This window comes from Salarias fasciatus, chromosome 11 (genome assembly GCF_902148845.1).
Source record: "Salarias fasciatus chromosome 11, fSalaFa1.1, whole genome shotgun sequence".
In the NCBI taxonomy this organism is placed as follows: domain Eukaryota; kingdom Metazoa; phylum Chordata; class Actinopteri; order Blenniiformes; family Blenniidae; genus Salarias; species Salarias fasciatus.
Window position 1 is genome coordinate 7198010 of NC_043755.1, and position 20569 is coordinate 7218578.

Below are 20569 nucleotides of genomic sequence, written 5' to 3' on the forward strand. Positions count from 1 at the left end.
TTTCTTTTCTTCTTCTCTCTTTTTTTGTTTTTTGTTTCCGTGTTTTCTCTCTCCTCCGTTCCAGATCTTCTGAGGCTTACTTCCTGTGTTTGTTGCAGGATGTGGGGAGTAGTAGGTGGGGCTTGGAGGTGTGGACTGTCATGTGCGAAAGAGAAAGAGGGAGGGAGAGTAATTCTCTCAACCATATGATTTACTACACTCGGCAGAGTGAGGGAGAGTGAGAGTTTGTCTTTAGGTAGCGCACATACACATACACACACACATACACACATGCACGCGTACACACAATCCGTTCCACAGATATGACCAAGACAGCAGCAATAGCAGCGAAGGACTTCTCCAGTATGTGGTTGCCAGGTGAGTGACTGTCTGTGCAGCCCTCTCTCTTCGGTGGCCTTCATTTACCAGGACCAATTAGGCTCGGTGAGGCTGTGTGTGTGTGTGTGTGTGTGTGTGTGTGTGTGTGTGTGTGTGTGTGTGTGTGTGTGTGAGTGTGTAAGAAAGAACTGTGTCTGCGCTGCTGTTGATTAATGCCACCGGGTCTAACAAGCTCAGCTAATTAGGGCACATCAAAGGGTGAGGAACGGAGCAAAAGATGGAGAAGGATGACGGATGGATGATGGATGGATGGATGAGTGGACGCCTGTCGCAGGCAGAGGGAAAGGTCAGGCCGAGACCGAGACCCAGCCCACAGCGTGCCTCTCAGCTTAAACTGATGAATGAATGTTTTAACAACGTTGTTGGGGTTTTCTAACATATCGTCATGTAACTCTCTGTTTTAAAGTGTTTTTCTGTTTTGTTCCTCTAGTTTTTATGAACGACGTGACGTGGGATTATTTCTTGTTTCTCATAATCAACACTTTTTTGTTTTTACTGCTTCATACTGCTGTACCATTTGAGCTGAGTTTACTGCTTTGCTGATAAAGCTTCTTCCTTTGTGTGTGTGTGTGTGTGTGTGTGTGTGTGTGTGTGTGTGTGCGTGTGTGCGTGTGCGCGTGTGCGTGTGCGTGTGTGCTTTTAATTTTAAATTTGATTTGTATCACTGAATTTGCAGAACTCGCATTCAGAAGCATTTTAAAAAAAAGAAAAGAAAAGAGGTTAAAAAAAAAAAAGAGGAACTGTGTGAATTAATAGTCAGAATTAATATTTAGAAAAAGCAGAATAAGGTGTGACCGTTCCTGACCGGGCCTGGTTTCGGTGGTCAGCTCAGCCCGCCAGAAGCGGGAGAAAAACGTCTCGGGCTCGGTGAAAAGAGCCCAGCCGGTGCTCAGTGACTCACAGATTACCAGAAGTCTTAATTTTAAAAGTCAGTTCCCTCATGTTTGCTATCTTATTTGTGTGGTTTCATATTTTAAAACAGACCGATCAATCGCACTTTGATGACTCTTTATCAGATTCTTAACCTGCTGTGGCCTCCGGTCAGGTTCTCTGATCAGAGCGTCACGTCCTGCTCTGAACCTGTGACAAATGATACGATGCGGCTCACAGCGTAAAATAATCAGACTCCTAATGGTGCAATAGTTTCATATGATAGTGGGAAAAAAAGTATATATCTGGAACATTTTTTTTAAATTGTGCAACTTGTGGGGAATTGAAAAAAAAAAACATATGATGAAATCAGTTAAATTGAACTAAACTCATCAAAATGATGTGTCATTCTCAAGTTTTGGCATCAAGATTGAAAAAATTATCGATACTTGATTAATGTATTGACACACCATCTGGTTCTGAGAAACAGCAGTGCTGTCTTTGAAAACGGACACTGCTTTTCACACACACACACACACACACACACACACACACACACACACACACACACACACACACACACACACACTTTTTTTTCTTTTATATTGTCATAGTAAAGTTAACACTCATATGCTCTGACTGGAAGTCCTGCCTAACCAAAAGCAGAAGAGGGAAAAATAAACTTAACAGCAGCACAACATCAATATTTAGCTAAACTATTTAGATGTGTGTGTATGTGTGTGTGTGTGTGTCTGTGTTTGTAATATGATGCATTTACAGTTATTAATGATAAAGTTACCATGTTCTGTTGCCTAATGAAGGGCGTATAGACTGAATTGAAAGAGAATAAATGAGGAGTAACGTGTCAATATTAGATTCTCTCTCTCCTGATAAGAACGGATTCATTTCAGTGTGTTTGTTGACACTGAAACATAATTCTGCGTGGAATCTTTTTTTCTGACAGGAAGTCAGATTCACCACATTTTGCGCCGTCTTTGATTGTTTGATCACAGTGGCGTTTGTTTAGCTTTCAGTCGTATTTGGTAGATTTCCATGAGCTTCATCTCATTATTTTAATGAATATTTGTTTGCTGCAGACACAGCTGAACGACAGTGATCTACAATCAAAATGACGACGATGCATTTCACTTTTTCAGCCTCTCCCTTCTATTTGATTTCCTTCTTCATTTTCAAAATTGTGACTCTCTTATAATTTCTTCAGGCAGATGTTTGATCTGCTTGAAGAAAAGTGTCTGATGGCTCAGAGTTCCTGACGACCCCCCCCCCTCTTGGCATGGGTCTGTTCTCCTGAATGAGAACGCGGGGGGGGGGGGGGGTTACAGTGCTGTTGGTTCTGGGTGGCTGCAGCAGAGTTTCATGTTGGCCAAAATACCCAGAGGAGAATAACAGAAACAGCTCAGACCAGGCAGAAGTCGCCTCCGTCCGCTGTGTTGCACCATATGTATATGACACAGGATTATGCAGCGTTATGTGTGGTCAGTTACGTACAGTCAGGGTGTTTCTCTCAGAGGAAACCCGGAACGTTCCTGCGAGGTGAACGAAGAACTATCTCGGGCTCTTAAAAAAAAAAAAAAACTTTATCATACCTGCTGGGATAAGATTTGAAAAGCCACCTGCACAAAACCAAATTACCAACCTTTTAATACTTCAGTATTTTCCAGTCAGAGCTTTAAAGAGAACGTCGCTCCGCCTCATGTGGAATTAGCTGGGGGTTAGAGCACAGCAGAGAGTTGGAAAAGAGAGAACGATTTGAAAAGAGTGAAAGAGAGAATGAGAGAGCGAGCTAATATTAATAGCCCCACTGACAGTAAGTGTTGGGTTTAGCACTCCGTGTTCAACCCGGTACAAGGGGAAGTCGAGAGGGGAAGTGAGAGAAAGACGCAGCATCTTGATATACTGTCTCACCACTGTATTACTGACCACATTATCCACCATGCTACTGTCTGTAGGCCATTTTGGACCATGAATCAACACACACACACACACACACACACACACACACACATACACACCTTTTCCGTGTGTCCAGTGACTGGGCAGCACAGAAGCTGTAATAGGCAGCACTTTGTGAGCTTCACATTATGGCTGTTTTATGAGCTGCACAATCATTTTATATGGCGCTTTGAGCTTCAGTAACGTGGAGTCTGTACGCTGAAAGATCACAGCTCGGCCTCATGTTTCATTCATTTTATTGTGTGTTGCAGTGTTTCCGGACACAAAGAGGAAGATGATATTTTAGTGCATATTCTGTGTTTTTTCCGGCAACAATTGAGCAATTTGTGCGCCGCACTAATAGCTCCCTGCGTGCGGCAAGTGTAAGGATGGAATTACCAAAAGCCGCCTCTAATAATAGGTTCTGCAGATGTTTGCATCCACTTGGGCTGTGACCAGAATAAGCTTCAGAATTTTTTTGATTTAAGCCCTGCCGTGTGTGTGTGTGTGTGTGTGTGTGTGTGTGTGTGCAGCTGAATGGAACCTGGGGTGATTGTTACTTCCCCTAAAGACACAGTGTGCATGTGTCAAAGTCCACTGCTGTCACTCTGCTCACATCTGTCTCACTGGAGCTGATGCGTGTCGGCCGCTGATCAGACGGCGCCTCTTACCAGCTCCTGTCATTGTAATGATCAGACTCTTAAAGGGTTTGGCATCAGGTCAGTGATGGTCAGTGGGGCAGGTTTGCCATCTGCTCTGTGTGTCACTGCTGCCCCCCAATGGAGGAAAACGTGCTTGACCAATTTCTTTAGGAGTTTGCAAAAGTTAGATGAATGCAAATTATTCATGTTCTGTTTCATATTGCTTAAAGCAGCCACAGGAAAGTTGCAGTTTTTGATGATGTCTGCGTGTTTTTCATCTGCAGAACGAGGAGTGAGAGAGAGTGAGAAAGGACTGCAAAAAAAAAGTGGAGGGAGACCGAGTTTATTATGCAGGTGGCAGATATAATTAGTTGGTCGTTGGGCAGATTTGCATGTTTTCACAAAAGGGAAGTTGGGGTGTGTGTGTGTGTGTGTGTGTGTGTGTGTGTGTGTGTGTGTGTGTGTGTGTGTGTGTGTGTGTGTGCGTGTGGAGGGAGAGGAAAAAGAAGAGAGGTTAAAAGGTTTCAGATGAACACAGCTAAATGTTGTTTTGCAGGTTGTGGTTTTGGATGAATAAATAAGTCTCTGTTGTATCGTAGCTTTACCGCTGGATGTCACCTACAGATTCGCATAGATCAATCATTTTCTTTTCTAAAGTCACTGCTGCCAAAATTCTGCCCTGTTTTGGGGATGAACACCGTTAAATCTTAGATTTCTTGGCTGCTGTAGTTCATGGCAGCAGCCATGGGGGGGACTGTCCCCGTGCAGTACCAACCAGGAAGTGATGTGGTCTCATCATGAATGACACATGAGATGAGACATTTTTTACGTGCTCCCACGTAAACACCTGAGTTAAATTTAGAACAAGCAAACACCTTTATGTCATCCTACTCTCATGGTGAACCGCCGATTGGAAAGAGTGAATGAATGTGGGCTGAGCTCGCCGTATGAATGACTCAGTGCCATTGTTGGTGGTGTGCAGTGTGTGTGTGGGCCCGGTCTGTGACCTGAAAACTTCAACCCGAACACCTCCGAGGTCGGCACGCCTGCCGGCCATCCTCTTTCCCCTGCTGTCATGGAGAATTTACTCTGCCGCTTTTGTCGGCGCCTTGTTATTCTGCCTCCATCGGCTCTTTTCGATCTGACGTGCATTTCACTCGTACACAATCGGCGGCGCTGACTTGTCTGTCTTTGACTCTTCCTGTTTCCAGATATCAGGATGTCAAAGCCAGTAGAGGTCGAGAAAGTCGGGGCCGACTCGCCGTTGGAGGGCACAGGTGAGCCGCGGCGGCCGGTTAAAGCACACGTACAGAACGTGTCTTACGCTGTGCGTGACATCGGAAATTAAGGCTGTGAACTCATACAGTGTTTGAAAAGTTATTTATCAGATTTTCCTTCGCCTCCCACACAGATTCAGAGCGGAATGGATCTGAATCAAATCACCAGGTACGAGCGACTCCCACCTCTTTCACTCACATGCAGTAAATAATCCAACTAAAGAGAGACTTTTCTCGGCCTGTAAAAACAAAGTCAGAAATCGGTGACGATCATCCATGTTCACAGGGGAACTCAATCTGGAATATGCTTTGACTTTTTAAAGAGTAGAAATCAAAATGTGAGCAGAAAATTTCCTCTAAAAGTAATTGCTGATTGTAATTTGTCCATTTGGCTGAGTGTCAACAGTAAGAGCAGAGATCAAAATACTATTAGGGGACAAAATATTAAAGCTGCAGAGGGTGGATTTGTGAAAACTTGTGGAAGATACTCATCATAAATTTAGGGAAAAAAAGTACAATGGATGTGACCGTGATGCACTTTATATTTATTTTTGCACTGGAGTTGTTGATACTTATTGGATGAATGTAGCCGATGAGCTAAAAATAGTTTGACACACTGATTCTAAATAGCTGCTGGATAACTGCTCACCTCACAATTTACATACCTGCTTTGCTGGAGGAAACCAGAGCACCAGGATAAACAAATCGAACAGGACAGATTCGACCTGTGTGATTTTAACTATTAATTTTCTGTGTTTTGTTTTGTTTTTTGGTTTCTTTTCCAGGCTCAGTCCATGAAAGTCAGTCCTTTTCCCCTGTCGCCAAACCTGAGCAGCAGCAAGGTGAGTCCCTGCAGTGTGCATGCCTGTGCATGTGCCTGCGCCTCTGTTTGTGCATCTTTTGTGTCCTAACGTCACACACACGCACACGCACACACACACACACACACACACACACACACACACACGGGGTTCATTCACAAGATTTCTATGCGCTGAATTGGCCCTTTTGTCAGGTTGGGACGTTTGAGTTGATTATGTGCGGACTCTCCACCCAGTCCTCCGTGTAAACAGAGCCGCTCGGAGCGCAGAGAGTCCCACGGCACCCTGCTTTTGCACAAACCCATCCACAGGTTAAATAAGCGTGGGATATCACTTCTTACCTAAACTTGGAATTTTCCCAATTTGCATACCGCGGAGGATATGCAAATGAGTTAGCTGGGAGAAGAAGCTTGTCTGCTAGTTTCAACATGCCTGGGAGAAAACAGGAGTCACAACACACACATATATATAACTCACTTCTTTTAACAGTATGACACAGGCAACATAAGACTGAGAGATTTCACATTGTTTGATATGTGAAATCCAAATTTTATATCAATATATATAAATATAAAGTCTGTAGTTTTAATAGTATGTAGGTCAATTGGTCCAGTGTGTCTGCTATTATTGAGTCAGTCTGATCAGAATCCTTTCATGCTGCAGAGCAGGTAAGGAATTATGAATGATTAACACATTTTCATTAAAAATGCTCTAAATAATTCAAGAAATTAACTGCATGTTTACATTTCCAAGAAGCTTTTTGGATTGTCCGATAAAAACCTGTAGGATTGTTGTATCCTCCGAGCTATGTCGCCAAATAGGAGGTGAAAATCTGGCGGTTAATTAATCAAATTCAAAATAGGATTTGGAAGTGGAAGAAATGTTAATATTCTCCTGAAAAGGCCAGATAGCATCGTAAACTGGCACATATATTGATTATACTCAGGTGAGTCATGTCGGAGGTGCGGCGCTGTTAATCTGCTGCACCGCAGCTGAGCGCCTGCAGCTCATCATTTGCATACACCTTGTTCTTCATGCGCCACCTGAGAAAGAAGATTTACCGCCGTGCATTTTTTTGTGTTTACTCAAACAAAAGTGATGTGTGTTTGTAACAGGCAGATAAAATTCCCCCTCTTGCAGCATCGGGTTACATGTTGATCTCGATGGTAGGGAACCTGGGTTTGACTCCCAGGAACACTGTTGAGGTTGCTGTGTGTGAAAACTAGCCTCGTCTATGCTGCAAGTTACTGTGACTTTTTGAGATGCGTCCTTGAAATCATTAGAGATTTTCCAATATACAAATAGCTGAAGACAATGAACATTTCTGTTACATACATTTTCAATTGTGTAGTAACAGTCTTGTGTATTTGTGTCTCTTGTCATTGTTTCCGTCCCAGAATAAGATGGAGGAGTGTGCGGACATGTCCCCGGCCCTGCCCCCCTCTCACGGCCCGACCCCTTCCCAGACTGCTCTGCAGCACACGCAGCTCATGCTGACCGGCTCCCAGCTGGCGGGGGTAAGAGCCTCGCACCCCGACATCCTCCTGGCTTGGCTTGTCCCTGCAAACCCTCGTGCTGCTTTCTGATCACCTCCTGCTTGGTGTTCCTCTCTGCTTTTTATTTTTGTTTTTCTCAATTCTCTCCCCTCCTCCTCCTCTCCTCCTCTCCTGCTCCTTCTCCTTCCTTCGCCCAGCTGACGGCCCTCTTGCCGGCGCAGCAGCAGCTGCTGCTGCAGCAGGCTCAGGCGCAGCTTCTGGCCGCGGCCGTGCAGCAGTCCAGCGCAGCCCACGCAGCTCACGCCGCGCACGCAGCCGCCCAGGCCAATCAGCAAGCTCAGGCGGCTGCAGCAGCAAATCAGCAAGCCCAGCAGCAGCAGCAGCAGCAGCAGCAGCAGCAGCAACAGCAGCAGCAGCAAGTGGGACAGACAGGACAGCAGGCTCAGTCGCAGTCCCAGGGACAGGGACAGAGCACACAGGAACAGAGCACCCAAAGTGTCCCTGTCCCTCCTCCTCCACCCCAGCTCACCCTCTCCCAGCCAATCCAGCTCACCGCCCAGGTACTGACCGCCAGTCGGATCCCCGGAGCGGCTCGATCGAGGAGTCGTCCGCGGAGCCGCTCGCTTCGCGCACGCCGTGTTGATTTCATGAGTCACATCTTCCGCCGTGTGCGTGCGTTTTTCCTCCTCCTTCTTCATGCCCTTTCCATCCAGATCAGGGGGAGGTGCACAGATCGCATCTCAAACAAACTCGTCACTAAAAAACAAAGTCCTTCGTCCATTTCTGCACTTACAAACTAAATAGTTTCAAACTTTCTGTCACATTTCATTTGTGATATCTGCAGTTTCCATTTAATACAAATGGAAAACGTTTGGATTTTTTTTAGCTTGATTGAAATTATAAAAACAGGGCTTGAAATACTTTTTTTGTTTCCATTTTTTGAGACACACCAGTGCAGCAGGACTCATATTAGTGCTGTTCAGCCTTCTCTCCTCTGACCGGAGTGTGTTGTCTGGACGTTTCAGGACATTCAGCAGCTACTGCAGCTGCAGCAGGTGTTGTTGGTGCCTGGACACCCGCTCCAGTCTCCTGCCCAGTTTCTCCTGCCACAGGCACAGCAGGGCCAGCAAGGTGGGCACACACACACACACACACACACACACACACACACACACACACACACACACACACACACACGCACATCCATTCTAACACGGAAAGAGAAACTCCCACTTTTTCGTTTCAGTATTCAAAGCTGATGAATATGCTGCTCTGTCTTTTCTCAGGACTCCTATCGACACCAAATCTTTTACCGCTACCTCAGCAAAACCAGGGGAGCCTGCTCTCTGCCCCGACTCGAATGGGACTCCAGACTCAGGTACCAGGAAACCGTGACGCATCCGTCGGTGGAAAAGAAAACGCCGCCTGTGCGGCAGCCATGTGAAAGCACTTCTGTTTCTCAGTTTCTGTCTATAAATCGCACTTTCGTTTTTCCTCCCGCTGCACCTGCCGCAGCGAGATAAGTGTGCGGAGGTGAGCGGCGGTGGAGGGGTGACCACGGTCCCCTCCGGGGCCCCGCATCCCGAGGAGCCCAGCGACCTGGAGGAGCTGGAGCAGTTCGCCCGCACTTTCAAACAAAGACGCATCAAATTGGGCTTCACACAGGTACAGATCCCCTCTGCGTTTATTAGTATATTTAGATTTTATTAATTTTGTGTTCTTTATTATATTGTAGGTGTCTATTTACTGGTCATTTCATGTTTATAACACTTTAATAACTTAGCTATTCCCATTTTTTATGGCTATAAAATGATTTTCTATCCTGCCTTTGGTCTTTCCCTGCTTATTTCCTTTTTTTTTTTATGAGAATAGTTCTTTTCTTTTAGTTTCATCACAAATCACTTCGTGTGGAACACACGCGGGATTGCATTTAATGTCCGCTCATTCATCTTTAATCCCGTCTCTTTCTAATAAACCCCTCCGCCAGGGCGATGTGGGTCTGGCCATGGGGAAACTGTACGGCAACGACTTCAGCCAGACCACCATCTCCCGCTTCGAAGCGCTCAACCTCAGCTTTAAGAACATGTGCAAGCTGAAGCCGCTGCTGGAGAAGTGGCTCAACGATGCAGGTGGGCAAAAAAAAAAAAAAAACACTTTGAGATGGATTTTGTTTTCTCCTTAATCTGCATTTAGAATAAATGACACGTCGTGGTTGTGTGTGAACGTGTCCTGCAGAGACCATGTCCATCGACAGCACCCTGCCCAGCCCCAGCTCCCTGTCCTCCCCCTCCATGGGCTTCGACGGGGTTCCTGGCCGCCGCAGGAAGAAGAGAACCAGCATTGAAACGAATGTACGCGTGGCCCTGGAGCGCTCATTTTTGACGGTAGGAAAGCAATCTCACCGTCTGATCACATTTATGTGTCGCTTTGGCTCATTTTAAGTCTTTTCTATTAAAAAGAGGAAATTTTTTGTAGTGTCAGTTTTCAAAAGAAAGAACTGAGATTAAAGTGCCTTATATTTTAATTAAGAAATGAACAAACTGGAAAAACAAAGCTGAGTCTGATGTAGATGTCTGGCTCCAACAGTTTCATTAGTCATGACTTTATAACCAACATATTTTTTCAGTAGCAAGGTGTGTCTGAAAAATTTAAATACAATAATATAATAAGAAAATAAACAAATAATTTAATTTAAATTTTGAAACTTTAACATATTTTGCATTTATTACAAATACATTTCAATATTTGAAGCCCTTGTTGTTTTAATAAAATAATTTCATCGGTCACTAGAATTTTAGAGAAAATATCACAAAATATTAGTATTTCATTAAGTATGACTCTTATTTTGTCACTGCACATTTGACTGCATGATGAATTGTATTACCTTAATTTGTGTCGATAAAAGCTTTATATTTTCAGACTGTCTGTTTGTTGGCCGTAACATTTGTGGGTGATTTTGGATGCTTAATACTAATATGGAAAAAGTGCAAATTACACTGTTCTAAATGCATTTTATTAGCTTTATTTTAAATTTCTAAGTATTTATTCTCCTATTTTAATTTTCCTTTTGTCTTTTAAGTGCTCTTTTATCCTCTTAATATCCTCTTTTATTTCTCTGAATTTAAGGTAATTTAAAGTATTTCTGTGCAGCAGTTTGAAATGCCTTGTTCCCCCCGCCCCCCTCCCCTGCAGAACCAGAAGCCTACCTCAGAGGAGATCCTGTTGATCGCAGAGCAGCTCAACATGGAGAAGGAGGTGATCCGGGTCTGGTTCTGCAACCGCCGGCAGAAAGAGAAGCGCATCAATCCCAGCAGTGCCACCCCTCCGCTGCCCAGCCAGCCCCCCACTGCCCCGCCGACGCACAAACCTCCCTGCTACAGCCCCCACATGGTGAACTTCCGACCCTCTCACACCGAGCCACACACACACACACACACACACACATATTTACGTCGTCGCTTGTTCAGATCATCTGAGCCTCTTGTTGCTGTTTGTTTTCTGGCAGATGTCCAGCCAGCTGTCACAGGCCGTGACCAGTCTCAGCAGCACAACGGTGACCACCATGTCCCCCGTCTGCCCCCTGACCTCCACCCTCACCTCCACCCACCCTTCTCTCAGCTCCGCCCACCCCTCCCTCAGCTCCGCGCCCTCCCCGGCGACTCCTCCACCTCCTCCCCGTAGCACAGCCAGCCCAGCCACTCCCAGCCACAGCACACTCAACCTCACCGCAGGGTAAGAGTGGAACCCAAACGCTTCTTTTTGTTACATTTCCAGTTTTATATACAAACAGCACAATGAAAACAGACATTTTTACTTTTCCTCCATCAAAATTGAATTTTCCCGGAGATGCAAAAACATGATCAATATAGTTTAAGTTGCATTTTTGAAATTCTTTTTCTATTCGCGTGAGTTACAAATGTCAAACTCTTCAGAGCAACTGCTCTGCTTTGAAATGGGCTGAGGTTAACAACATATCCAATAAATCAATAAACGCGTCAGTAAAACATGATTTGAGATGGCTGCGGTCAGAGTCGGCATTAATCATCAGCGGTGAACGGCACCGAGGAGGAGACGGCAGATCATCCGAGGTGTGTTTTAGTTGGCGTGAAATTATAGATATTATTTAATTCAGTTGTCATCTTAGGCAAAGACCCCATCCTGTTGAAAGATTTTACTGTTTGTGAATCATTTGGCCTTCATCATGCCTGATTAAAAAGCCACATTTTTTTCTTAATAGTGTATTGATTCCAACAGCTATTAATAATAATAATGAATATCGCCAAACTGATCAGGAATTTCTATATTTTACCACAAATTCCCACTTGTCCTTAAACAAATCAGTTCCTTGAATCATTCGGATGTAATCACTGTTTCTCTGTCCCCGTTGATCAGTTTGCTCAGATACTTACCATCCCATAATAAGCACACGTGCTGCCCCGCGCCGCGCTCGGTTCACCTGCAGTTTGTAGTCAAACAGTTTCTACTTGTACACGCGCTGATACACACACATAGACACACACTGGCTCCTCCGTGCAGCAGTGCGATCTAACCCTGTGTGTGTGTGTGCGTGTGTGGTTCTTGTGTTCACAGCTTATGGCGTATGGGTAAAAAGAACGGTGACGTGTCTAACTACATCACCGATTTTGCTGCAAACTTGAGGTGAATACGACTTTCCATGCTGCGCACACAGAGAATTTTTTTTTTTTATTATTATTATTGCTATTTGATTGAGCAAATATGTTTGTTGTCTCTGCTCTTATGCTGTAAATAATCTTTCGAGCGAGCTTTACATGTATTTGTGACGTTTTTCTTGATGCGCCGCTTCTCTCCAGCCCCTCGTTGAGGACCGTGCAGCCGAACTGTCAGCCAGCCGCTTCCTTTTTATGTGTGCAGGAATGGATTTACCCTCTGCCTGTCCTTGCTGCTAAACCTGCTTTTTTTTCCCCTCCCTCACCTTTTCCTCCTCTGCCTGTTTGTGGTCGTGTATATGCTTGTGTGTGTGTGTGTGTGTGTGTGCGCGCGCGTGTGTGTGTGTGCCACAACAGGAACACTGTGATGGGAGTTAACACAGGGATGAACCAAGCCCTCCTCGGTAACAATCCCCTGGCCACAATCCAAGGTGTGTGTGCAAGAGAGCAGCAGACACAATGAAAGGCAAATGGGTTTAAGAGAGAAAAGAGACACCGCGCTCAGCCCCTGCACTGCTGATAAACAGAATATAATTTAGAGGTCAAGGCTAGGGTGCAGGTGTAATATCATTTCATTCCTAGAAAAATCACAGGGTCACAGACTACATTAAAGCTCCTCGAAAAAGAGGCTTTTCCCCCCCCCTGTTTTTACCGCGCGGGCGATACAATTTTCTCTTCTTAAACACTTATTGAGGCATTTCTCTCATACACTCCCACGCGCATATATAAATACTGAAACTCCGGCACATACTGCGCACGGCGCAGCCGCTCACACACCTTCCTACACTTGCGAACAATGCAAGAATAGCAATAAAAAGAAAAGAAAGAAAAGCACTTTCTTTCCTGCAGAGATGACCACCAAACAGCCCTGCCCCGGCGTCCCCTCAGCAGAGGACGAGGTAGAAGGATGAGGTTTGATGTATTAAACAGAGAGCGCGATGATGAGTAATCCAGTCTGAGGGTGGTGGGTGAGCGGGCGGCCAGCGGCGGGCGTTTGCTCAGACGCGGAGGGAGTTGTGGAGAGGAGCGCAGTGACTTCATCCTCACACTTCATCGTCCGCGTCCGCGAATCCATCCCATCAAGTGTCTGCGTGTGAGTGACGCCGGTTCATGTGTGGGCTTGTGTTGTTGTTTTTTTTGTTTGTGCGTATGCGCTGTCACACTCATCTTCAGCCTTTTCATCTTCTTCATCATCGTCAGTCAAGTCAGTCGGAGGAGAACGTCACCGAAAACCTTTAAAAGCCTCACTGCAAGGCTTTTTTTTTTTTTTTTTTGCAGATCGTGAGTACAGCAAATCTCCAATTGTTTTTGTTTGGTAGAATCAACCAAAGTTGCATTTTAGATTCACTGTTAGGACACTTATGAACCGGGAGATTAATCATCCACAAGTCAAGGGAAAAAAAAAAACAGTGGCCTCACAGATCATTGCAGCCAGCAGACGTGCTGCATTTTGACTCACTGGCTGCTGATCGCTTGTTTTTCTAATAAGAATTGTCTCTCGTCCTGTTGCCGCGCAGTAACACGCGCAATTAGGATGCATTCACATGCCGTTTTCTGCGTCTGAACGGAGGGCGGCGAGAAACCGTAAAGAGAAAAACAGGCCGCTGCACACCTTGTTTCCATAACAACAGACCTCTCATGTCCGCTCACCTCTTGCGGCATCGATCAGATCTCTGAAGATATTGTTTATTTCTAACAAGACTTTATCGCTATTGAACTCAGGGCTCGGAATATCCGATTTGCGCATGCAGCACGACGTTGCCGCTCCCGCTGTGGCTTGTTTGAAAACGGGTGACAGTAAACTCTCCATCGACTTCCACCGAGTTACGATTCAGTAGTTTGAGAGGAAATTATTCACTTCAGTCGCTGAAGAAGCACAACAGAGAGGCACTGTAAGTCGACTGCTCCCTTCATCGGTCACACTCAGATCATCTGACTCTGTTTCAGCGTGTTCACCGCGTCCCTCTGAGATCTTCGCCATCCTAAACTCGTCCATACAGCTCAGTGTCGGTGAACATCTCATCGTCCTCATGTCTCCCTCAGCCTCCTGTCTTTCAGAAAGTCCCTTTGTCTCCAAACCAAACATCACAGCCTTGGACTGTCCTTCCGCCACACATGCGCCCACCCCGTCCTGCCTACACGCTCCTCATCTTTTCTGCGCACCGTCCGTCGCTCTGGATAGTTTCACCTCAGGAATTTGAAATCGTCCACCTTCGCTCTGCCTCTGCTTTTTGCATCTTTGCCTCCCTCCCATTCACTCACATGCATTGTGTCTTGTCTCCACTGACCTTCATTCCTCTGCCTCTCCGGGTCCCTCTGCCGCTGCTCTGTTGCCACAGATCCCAATAGACACAAAAACACACACAGCATAACTTCAGACTGTTTGTGTCAGACTGACTGGGTCCACGCTTTTCCAGCATGTGATTAAAACAAACATGTATGATAAAATTTTCATTGTATTCAAACACACGTTTTTTTAGGAATAAATGCACGCAAATGTCATAAAGTTGAGTTAAAGTGCTAAAAAGAGCCGTGCTGTCTCATCACCAGTGTGACGGCGTGACTTCCCCATTCAGATAACTGACACGCCTGCAGTAATCCTTTTTATTGTCAGTATATCTCAACCGCTGCTGCCAGCAGGACGTACCAATGTGAAATATCTGAGGAAATCTAACATCAACCAAAATCTGCAGCTCAGCATGTGCAGATGGGAAGTTTGAGCTCTTCTTCACCTGAGTTTTGAAATAATCCGAGTGGATCTGGTCTGGTTTGCTGATGAAGTAGTGAATTTTCACCTTTTCTTTTCTGAATTTTCTCATAGAGTGTAAGAAAGGAAACCAGATCATAGTGAAGGCCACATCAGAGGTTCAGGACTCTCAATGTCAGCAGCTAAAACTGAACTGGCTCCACTGCAGAGATAAAATACTGAAACTTTTTAACCGACCTTCTCTCTCTCCCTCTCAGCCCTAGCAGCCAGTGGTGGCCAGCTTCCTCTTTCAACTCTTGAGGGGGGCAGCAAGGTGATGCTGGGGGCCTCCGGGGGCCAGGGAGCGGGCCTCCACTCCTCCCTCTTCCTCAACCACCCCGCCCTCCTCCACATGGGGCAGAACCCCGGCGCCGGACTGGTCAGCGCCGCCGTAGCCAAAGTCTCCCAGGCCTCGCCCTTCCCCATGGCCAGCAGCCCCTGCTCCCCGTCCCCCTGCTCCAGCCCCGCCTCTTCCTGCTCCTCCAGCGAAATGGCACACAGCCCGCCGTCCCTGAGCGGCGCCAAGATCGAGTGACCACGCCACGGGGCCAATCACGAGAGGAGGAAGAAGGAAGAAACGAAAACCTCGCCTTTCACACCAAAGCTATCTCTTTCTCTCTCTTGTGCTCTTCTTCCGTTATTTTTCTCGCAGTGGCTCTCTCTCTCGCTCTCTCTCTCTCTCTCTCTCTCTCCGTCTCTCCCAGCCTTTCGATGCCAAAAATACACAGAATGAAAGAGGAGAGAGGGAGGGAGAGAAGTGAAAGGGGGGCGAAGGGAGGAAAGGGGGAAGATTGAAACCAAAAATCTTTATCTATCCAAACCGATGGAGAAGAGGCAGCGCGGGACCTTTTTGTCAATAACGTGATATCGACGCGGCGCCTCTGCACTCTTTCTCTCTGAAGGAAAACAAACCAATGACTCTTTAACGCAGGAGGAGATGGGAGAGGTGCAAGTCGAAGTGCATAAACCAAAAATTACAAAAGATAACTCTACTATATGACAAAGGAATGGCGGCAAGGACAAAGTGAAGAGGAGGACTGTGCTTAAAAGCTTTCTTTTTTTATCATTGCTTCGAAAAAGCTGCGGGTCTGAAGGAAGAAGGAGCGGGGAGGATACGTTTAAACCAAAAATTTTACCTGAGGAGGAGGCGGAAGAGGAATACACAAAGACAAAAAAAGACAAAAAAGAAAAAAAATGACAACCATACCAAAATCCCAAATACCAAAAACCAAAAATACGGAGAGAAAAGCTTTATTCAAAGGACGTGTAAATACTGAAGCTATCCAGGACCAGGACTCTACTGCTACTGACATACACACACACACACACACACACACACTCACACACACACACACCATACCCATCAATTCATCCCGTCCATGTCTCTTCATGTGTCTGCTGTAGGATTTCATACCACATATTTTAAATAGTTTTCATCGAGTATTTCTTGTTAAATGATCATGTTTGAATGATTGGCCAAACTGCTGTACCTTCCTGTTTAGTCTCTTTACCTACCTCTGGTTTTAAGAGCATATAATAGCTTTTTTTTCCCCGTCCTTTGGCTTTGTTTTTTTAAACTCTGAATATAGTTGTTTTTTTGGTATTATTTATTAGAGTTAATACAGCTTCAGCTTCTTATTTATTGTCTCTCTCTCTCTCTCTCTCTCTCTCTCTCTCTGTGGTAGCGTTAGCTCCTGGGTTTGAATCATTCTCATTGTCGTCATCTTTGTCCTCATCATACATTTGTGCCATCGACATGCTTTGTGTTTTGTTTTTGTTTTTTAATGTGACTTTTCTGCAGAAACGCCGATGACGAAGGTGGAGAAAAAAAAAAGAAAAAGAAAAATAGCGTGTCAGTCCTCACTAAGTGCCAGTACATCTGAGACAGCTGGCAACACGGCGAGATGATTTCAAGGTGCGAATGAGTTTATTAAGACAGGCATTCGACATTTTCTACTCTTAATCGGACCGCTGTTCCTTCTCAAAGATAACACTTATTGACTCGGTGGCTAAATGAACACGCCCTGGAAACTTGTCAAGAAGTGTCTCCCACTTTCCAAACTATGAAATTTGGTTCTGATTGGAGATTTTAAGTAATCGTCGTTGGAACTGGAGGCTCAGTAAGTCAATAAAAGCCAAGTTTAGTCACAGCTCGCTCTCATTACTGTCTGCTGGATGAGCGCCGCCGTCTTGTGCGTCTAGACATGTTTACCAGTGTTTGTTTCCATCGTCCCTCCATTTCACCCGCCATTTTCCACCTCGCACTGCCATTAACTCACAAATGGAAAACCAAAGCATTCTCAAGGCCGGGGCTCTCCTTCCAGACCCCCTTCGCCGCGACACGAACACAATAAAGAGGTGGTGAAGGCGGCAAGAGGGGTAAAGACGAGGGAAATCCCCCTCTCTGCTGTAGCCACCTCCGCCCTGGCCAGCCCAAAAACACAAAAAAAAAACCAAACAAAAAAGCCAATGGGGGGAGCTTTATTTAGGGAACTGATCCTTTTTCCTCCGAACCCCCAGAGCGAAGGCTACACTGGGACACACTGTCGCGAAGGGAGCAGGCGTCACACTTTTTGTAAGAGGATACCAAAAATAAACCCAAACCAAAAAGACTAAACAACAAAAACACAACCCAAGGAACGACAGAAGCAAAACCAAAAAGAACCCAAACCAAATGAGGCTGGAGGGAGGAGGGGAGGAGGCCGGAGCGCAGGTGCTGACGGAGGCGGCGAACCTCTGTGTGTGTTAGCTTTAGGGCTGCAGCAAACGGCCCCACTCTGAAACTTGTAGCATGGATGAATAGACGACGGGACAGATGGCGCGTCCCCTCCTCTGCCTCTCTCTCCGGCGCAGCACGCTGGTCCTGGATGGAGCTTAACGCAAATGACCTCACTGAACTGAAATCTTATTAAGAAAAGAAAAAAAATCTGTTTTTATTTTTCTGTTGGTTGGTTCTGATTGTTTTATCTCTGCTGTGTCTCTTGATGCCGTTTTCTGTACTGTACTTTAGTGCTTACTACTTATTTGGAATAACGTACTCGCTTACTTACTACAAGAGCTCCTTATTTTTTTCGTAGTCGTGCTAGAGATTTTTATCAGGTGGTTGGAAAAAATACTGTGAAAATTTAGCTTCCAGATTTTTATTAGATAAAGAAACAGACTGTCTTGGCAGAGGAACAAAACAAAACAAAACCAAAAAAAAAAAAAAAAAAAAAAGGACACTCACAAAAAGCCAAAAGCAAAACCTTGAAAATGCCAAACCAAATATTGAACCAAACCAAACACGGGAGAGACAGGAACGGGCACGGCCTTCGCCGCGGGAGGGCAGAGAGATCAGCCGGTGTCAGTTTGTCGGAGGTGTAACTCTGCGTTTTTTTTTTTTCTGTCTGTGAGTGTCAACAAGAGGCCAGATGTTTGAAAGAAAAAGAAAGCCTCTTTTGGTAAGTCTCACCCTCAAAGACACACTCTGAGCTTTACAGAATAACACGCACCGCGAAGGCCTCGGCCGGTCTGACGGGTTGATAGCTGGACGCATCCAAAGAATATTTGGTTTGATCCACACCAGACTTAAAAAATAAAAAACAGCAACAACAAAACAGTCGACACGCGAGAATCGTCTCACGAAACAAACTTGAGATGTGGAGGGCTCTCGCGCCTCAAAGGCGGGGCCCTTCCTCCACATCCACCCTTAGACGGAATGTATCTGTTAGTGCTTCTATAGATTTTGTAGAAAAAAAAAGATCTATGTTCTACTGCTTACTTATCGCTAATGTATGAAAAAGAAAAAAACTTACAAAAAGACTTTGAGAAAAAAAAAAAGATCCTTAAAAAACATTGATGATAATAACTTGATTTTAGACCAAAAATTTTAACTATCTCTCTTTGGGCTCTTTTTATTTCTCCTTGTTAATCATGATTTAGACTTTTGATTGTACTATTTATTCAGGGTAGAGTTGATTTATTTGCTTGTTACCTTTTTTTTTGTTGTTGTCTTGCTATTTATTTGTTAATTTATTTCTAGAGGTGCTTTCTTTTTTTCATATTCAAGGATGTATTTGTGATGTTTTTGCCCCCTGCTGAAGTTCTTTCCTACTTCTTTAAACCAAATATGTCCAGAAATGGAACCGCAGGTTCTGCTGGGGACTTAATAGGAGAATATGTCTGACTGATGGTCGGTCGTGAAGATATTCTCATCCTCAACTGAGGCGACTTTTCCCCTTTCAAGGGAAAGGAAGGCTCCACAGTACGTAGAGGCAGCACTGTGCGGACAAACACCTCGTGATTTACGGGAGGGGGGGGGGAAACTCAGCTTTATTTCCCCTTTGTGTCTCTTTGCAATTAGACCGGAGAAAGGCGGGCTAAAAACTCCGTTCCTCTGCAGATCGCATAAACATTATTTGTGCCTGAGCGTCAGCGTGAGGTGTGCTGTGAGGCACAGTGCTGCCTCTGTTCTCCGGGTCGTCTCCGCGGGGAGAAACACACCGAAAGCTTTACAGCTACACAACCAAAAAAAAAACAAAAAAAAAACACACAAAAGAAGATCAACTGGGGCAAAGGCTAAAGTGTTTTTTTTTACATGATGGAGAGGGGGAAAAAAAAAAGGAGGCAAAAGAGCAGGAGGGCAATCTGAAAATCCCCAACTGTAAATTGCCCTCTTTACTTTTTGTCTCTTTTTGTTTTTAATGTTTCTTTTTTTTTCTCTTTCCACTTTTCTGTAAGTTGGTTTTAATTCCTTCATCCAGTGTAGGATGTAAAAGAGAGATAGTTCATCATATACCTCATATTCTTTGATGATAAACCAAATAGATGAATGCTTTAAAATGCGGGGTTCGCGTGGGGATCGGTGTCGGTGCGTGTGCGGCCTGCGGTCGGACACAGCGAGGTCAAAGGTCGTGATCTTAATGGAGGCGAGCGCAGAGGCTCGGGATCGATGCGGGGAAGCGGAGGATCATTGATTAGATTGTAGTTTTACTCCATTAGATTCACGACGGGGACGTTTGAAGTCAAAGACCTCGCTGGTCCACGCTCCAGCATACACACACACGTACACACACACACACCGTGTCCCTCGTGAAAAACGCCCCCCGCTGTCTGTGTTGAGCTTTGAACGCGGCCCTTCCTCACATCTGACCCTCACTGCTTCCCCCCCCCCCCCCTCTGTCGGACATGGACTGTGGGCTTAAAGCAGCTCTTTGGTACAAATCTGACATCAAATCTGGATCCGTTTTTTATTTTTTTTCTTTCCTTCTTTAAAAGACTTCAGCGTTTGTGCCTCAGAGCAACTTTATCGCCGAGGTCATCGAGCCCTCTCGTGCCTTCAGGTCTCTGCTGCCTGATGAGGGGGCACGCTGACCAGCCGACGTCCACGTAGGCCGGGGAGCGCCGGCGGGGCGAGGGCGGCGGGGAGAGGCCGCCGCCGGGGTTGCTAGGTGACGCATCCAGACACTCGTGTGTGTGTGTGTGTGTGTGTGCGTGTGTGTGTTGAGATGGAGAAGCCAGAGGGAGAAGCGTGCACACACTCTTTGTTTGGCTCTCTTCGTCGGTCACCCGGGGGGGGAGGCGGAAGCAGGTGGGCGATCTTCCGTTGGGGGGTCAGAGCTGGAGGGACCAGCGGCAAAGTTCAGGTCTCCGCGGCGGGGATACCCCCCCAGTGAATGATACCAAAGTCAATGCCCCGCCGCGGGACGCAGCATCACACG

The 20569-nt window shown here is 45.7% G+C and overlaps 1 protein-coding gene across 1 annotated transcript; it reads left to right on the plus strand.

Annotated features, from left to right (window-relative positions):
• Positions 1-217: 217 nt before the first annotated feature.
• On the plus strand, positions 218-19386 carry pou2f2b (POU class 2 homeobox 2b). Its single transcript, XM_030103112.1, has 15 exons — positions 218-357; positions 5054-5119; positions 5254-5288; positions 5905-5961; positions 7338-7457; positions 8462-8567; positions 8723-8814; positions 8952-9101; positions 9424-9565; positions 9672-9820; positions 10629-10826; positions 10942-11168; positions 12027-12095; positions 12482-12555; positions 15089-19386. The coding sequence occupies exons 1-15, from the start codon at positions 303-305 to the stop codon at positions 15403-15405; spliced, it is 1857 nt and encodes a 618-aa protein (XP_029958972.1). The 5' UTR covers positions 218-302; the 3' UTR covers positions 15406-19386.
• The last annotated feature ends 1183 nt before the right edge of the window (positions 19387-20569 follow it).

Bases quoted from the DNA above. Each gene is read 5' to 3' on its own strand.
- pou2f2b (XM_030103112.1), top strand. From the start codon at position 303: ATGACCAAGACAGCAGCAATAGCAGCGAAGGACTTCTCCAGTATGTGG. The intron at 5,289-5,904 runs GTACGAGCGACT...TTTCTTTTCCAG, and splicing joins GATCTGAATCAAATCACCAG to GCTCAGTCCATGAAAGTCAG. The intron at 8,568-8,722 runs GTGGGCACACAC...GTCTTTTCTCAG, and splicing joins GGCACAGCAGGGCCAGCAAG to GACTCCTATCGACACCAAAT.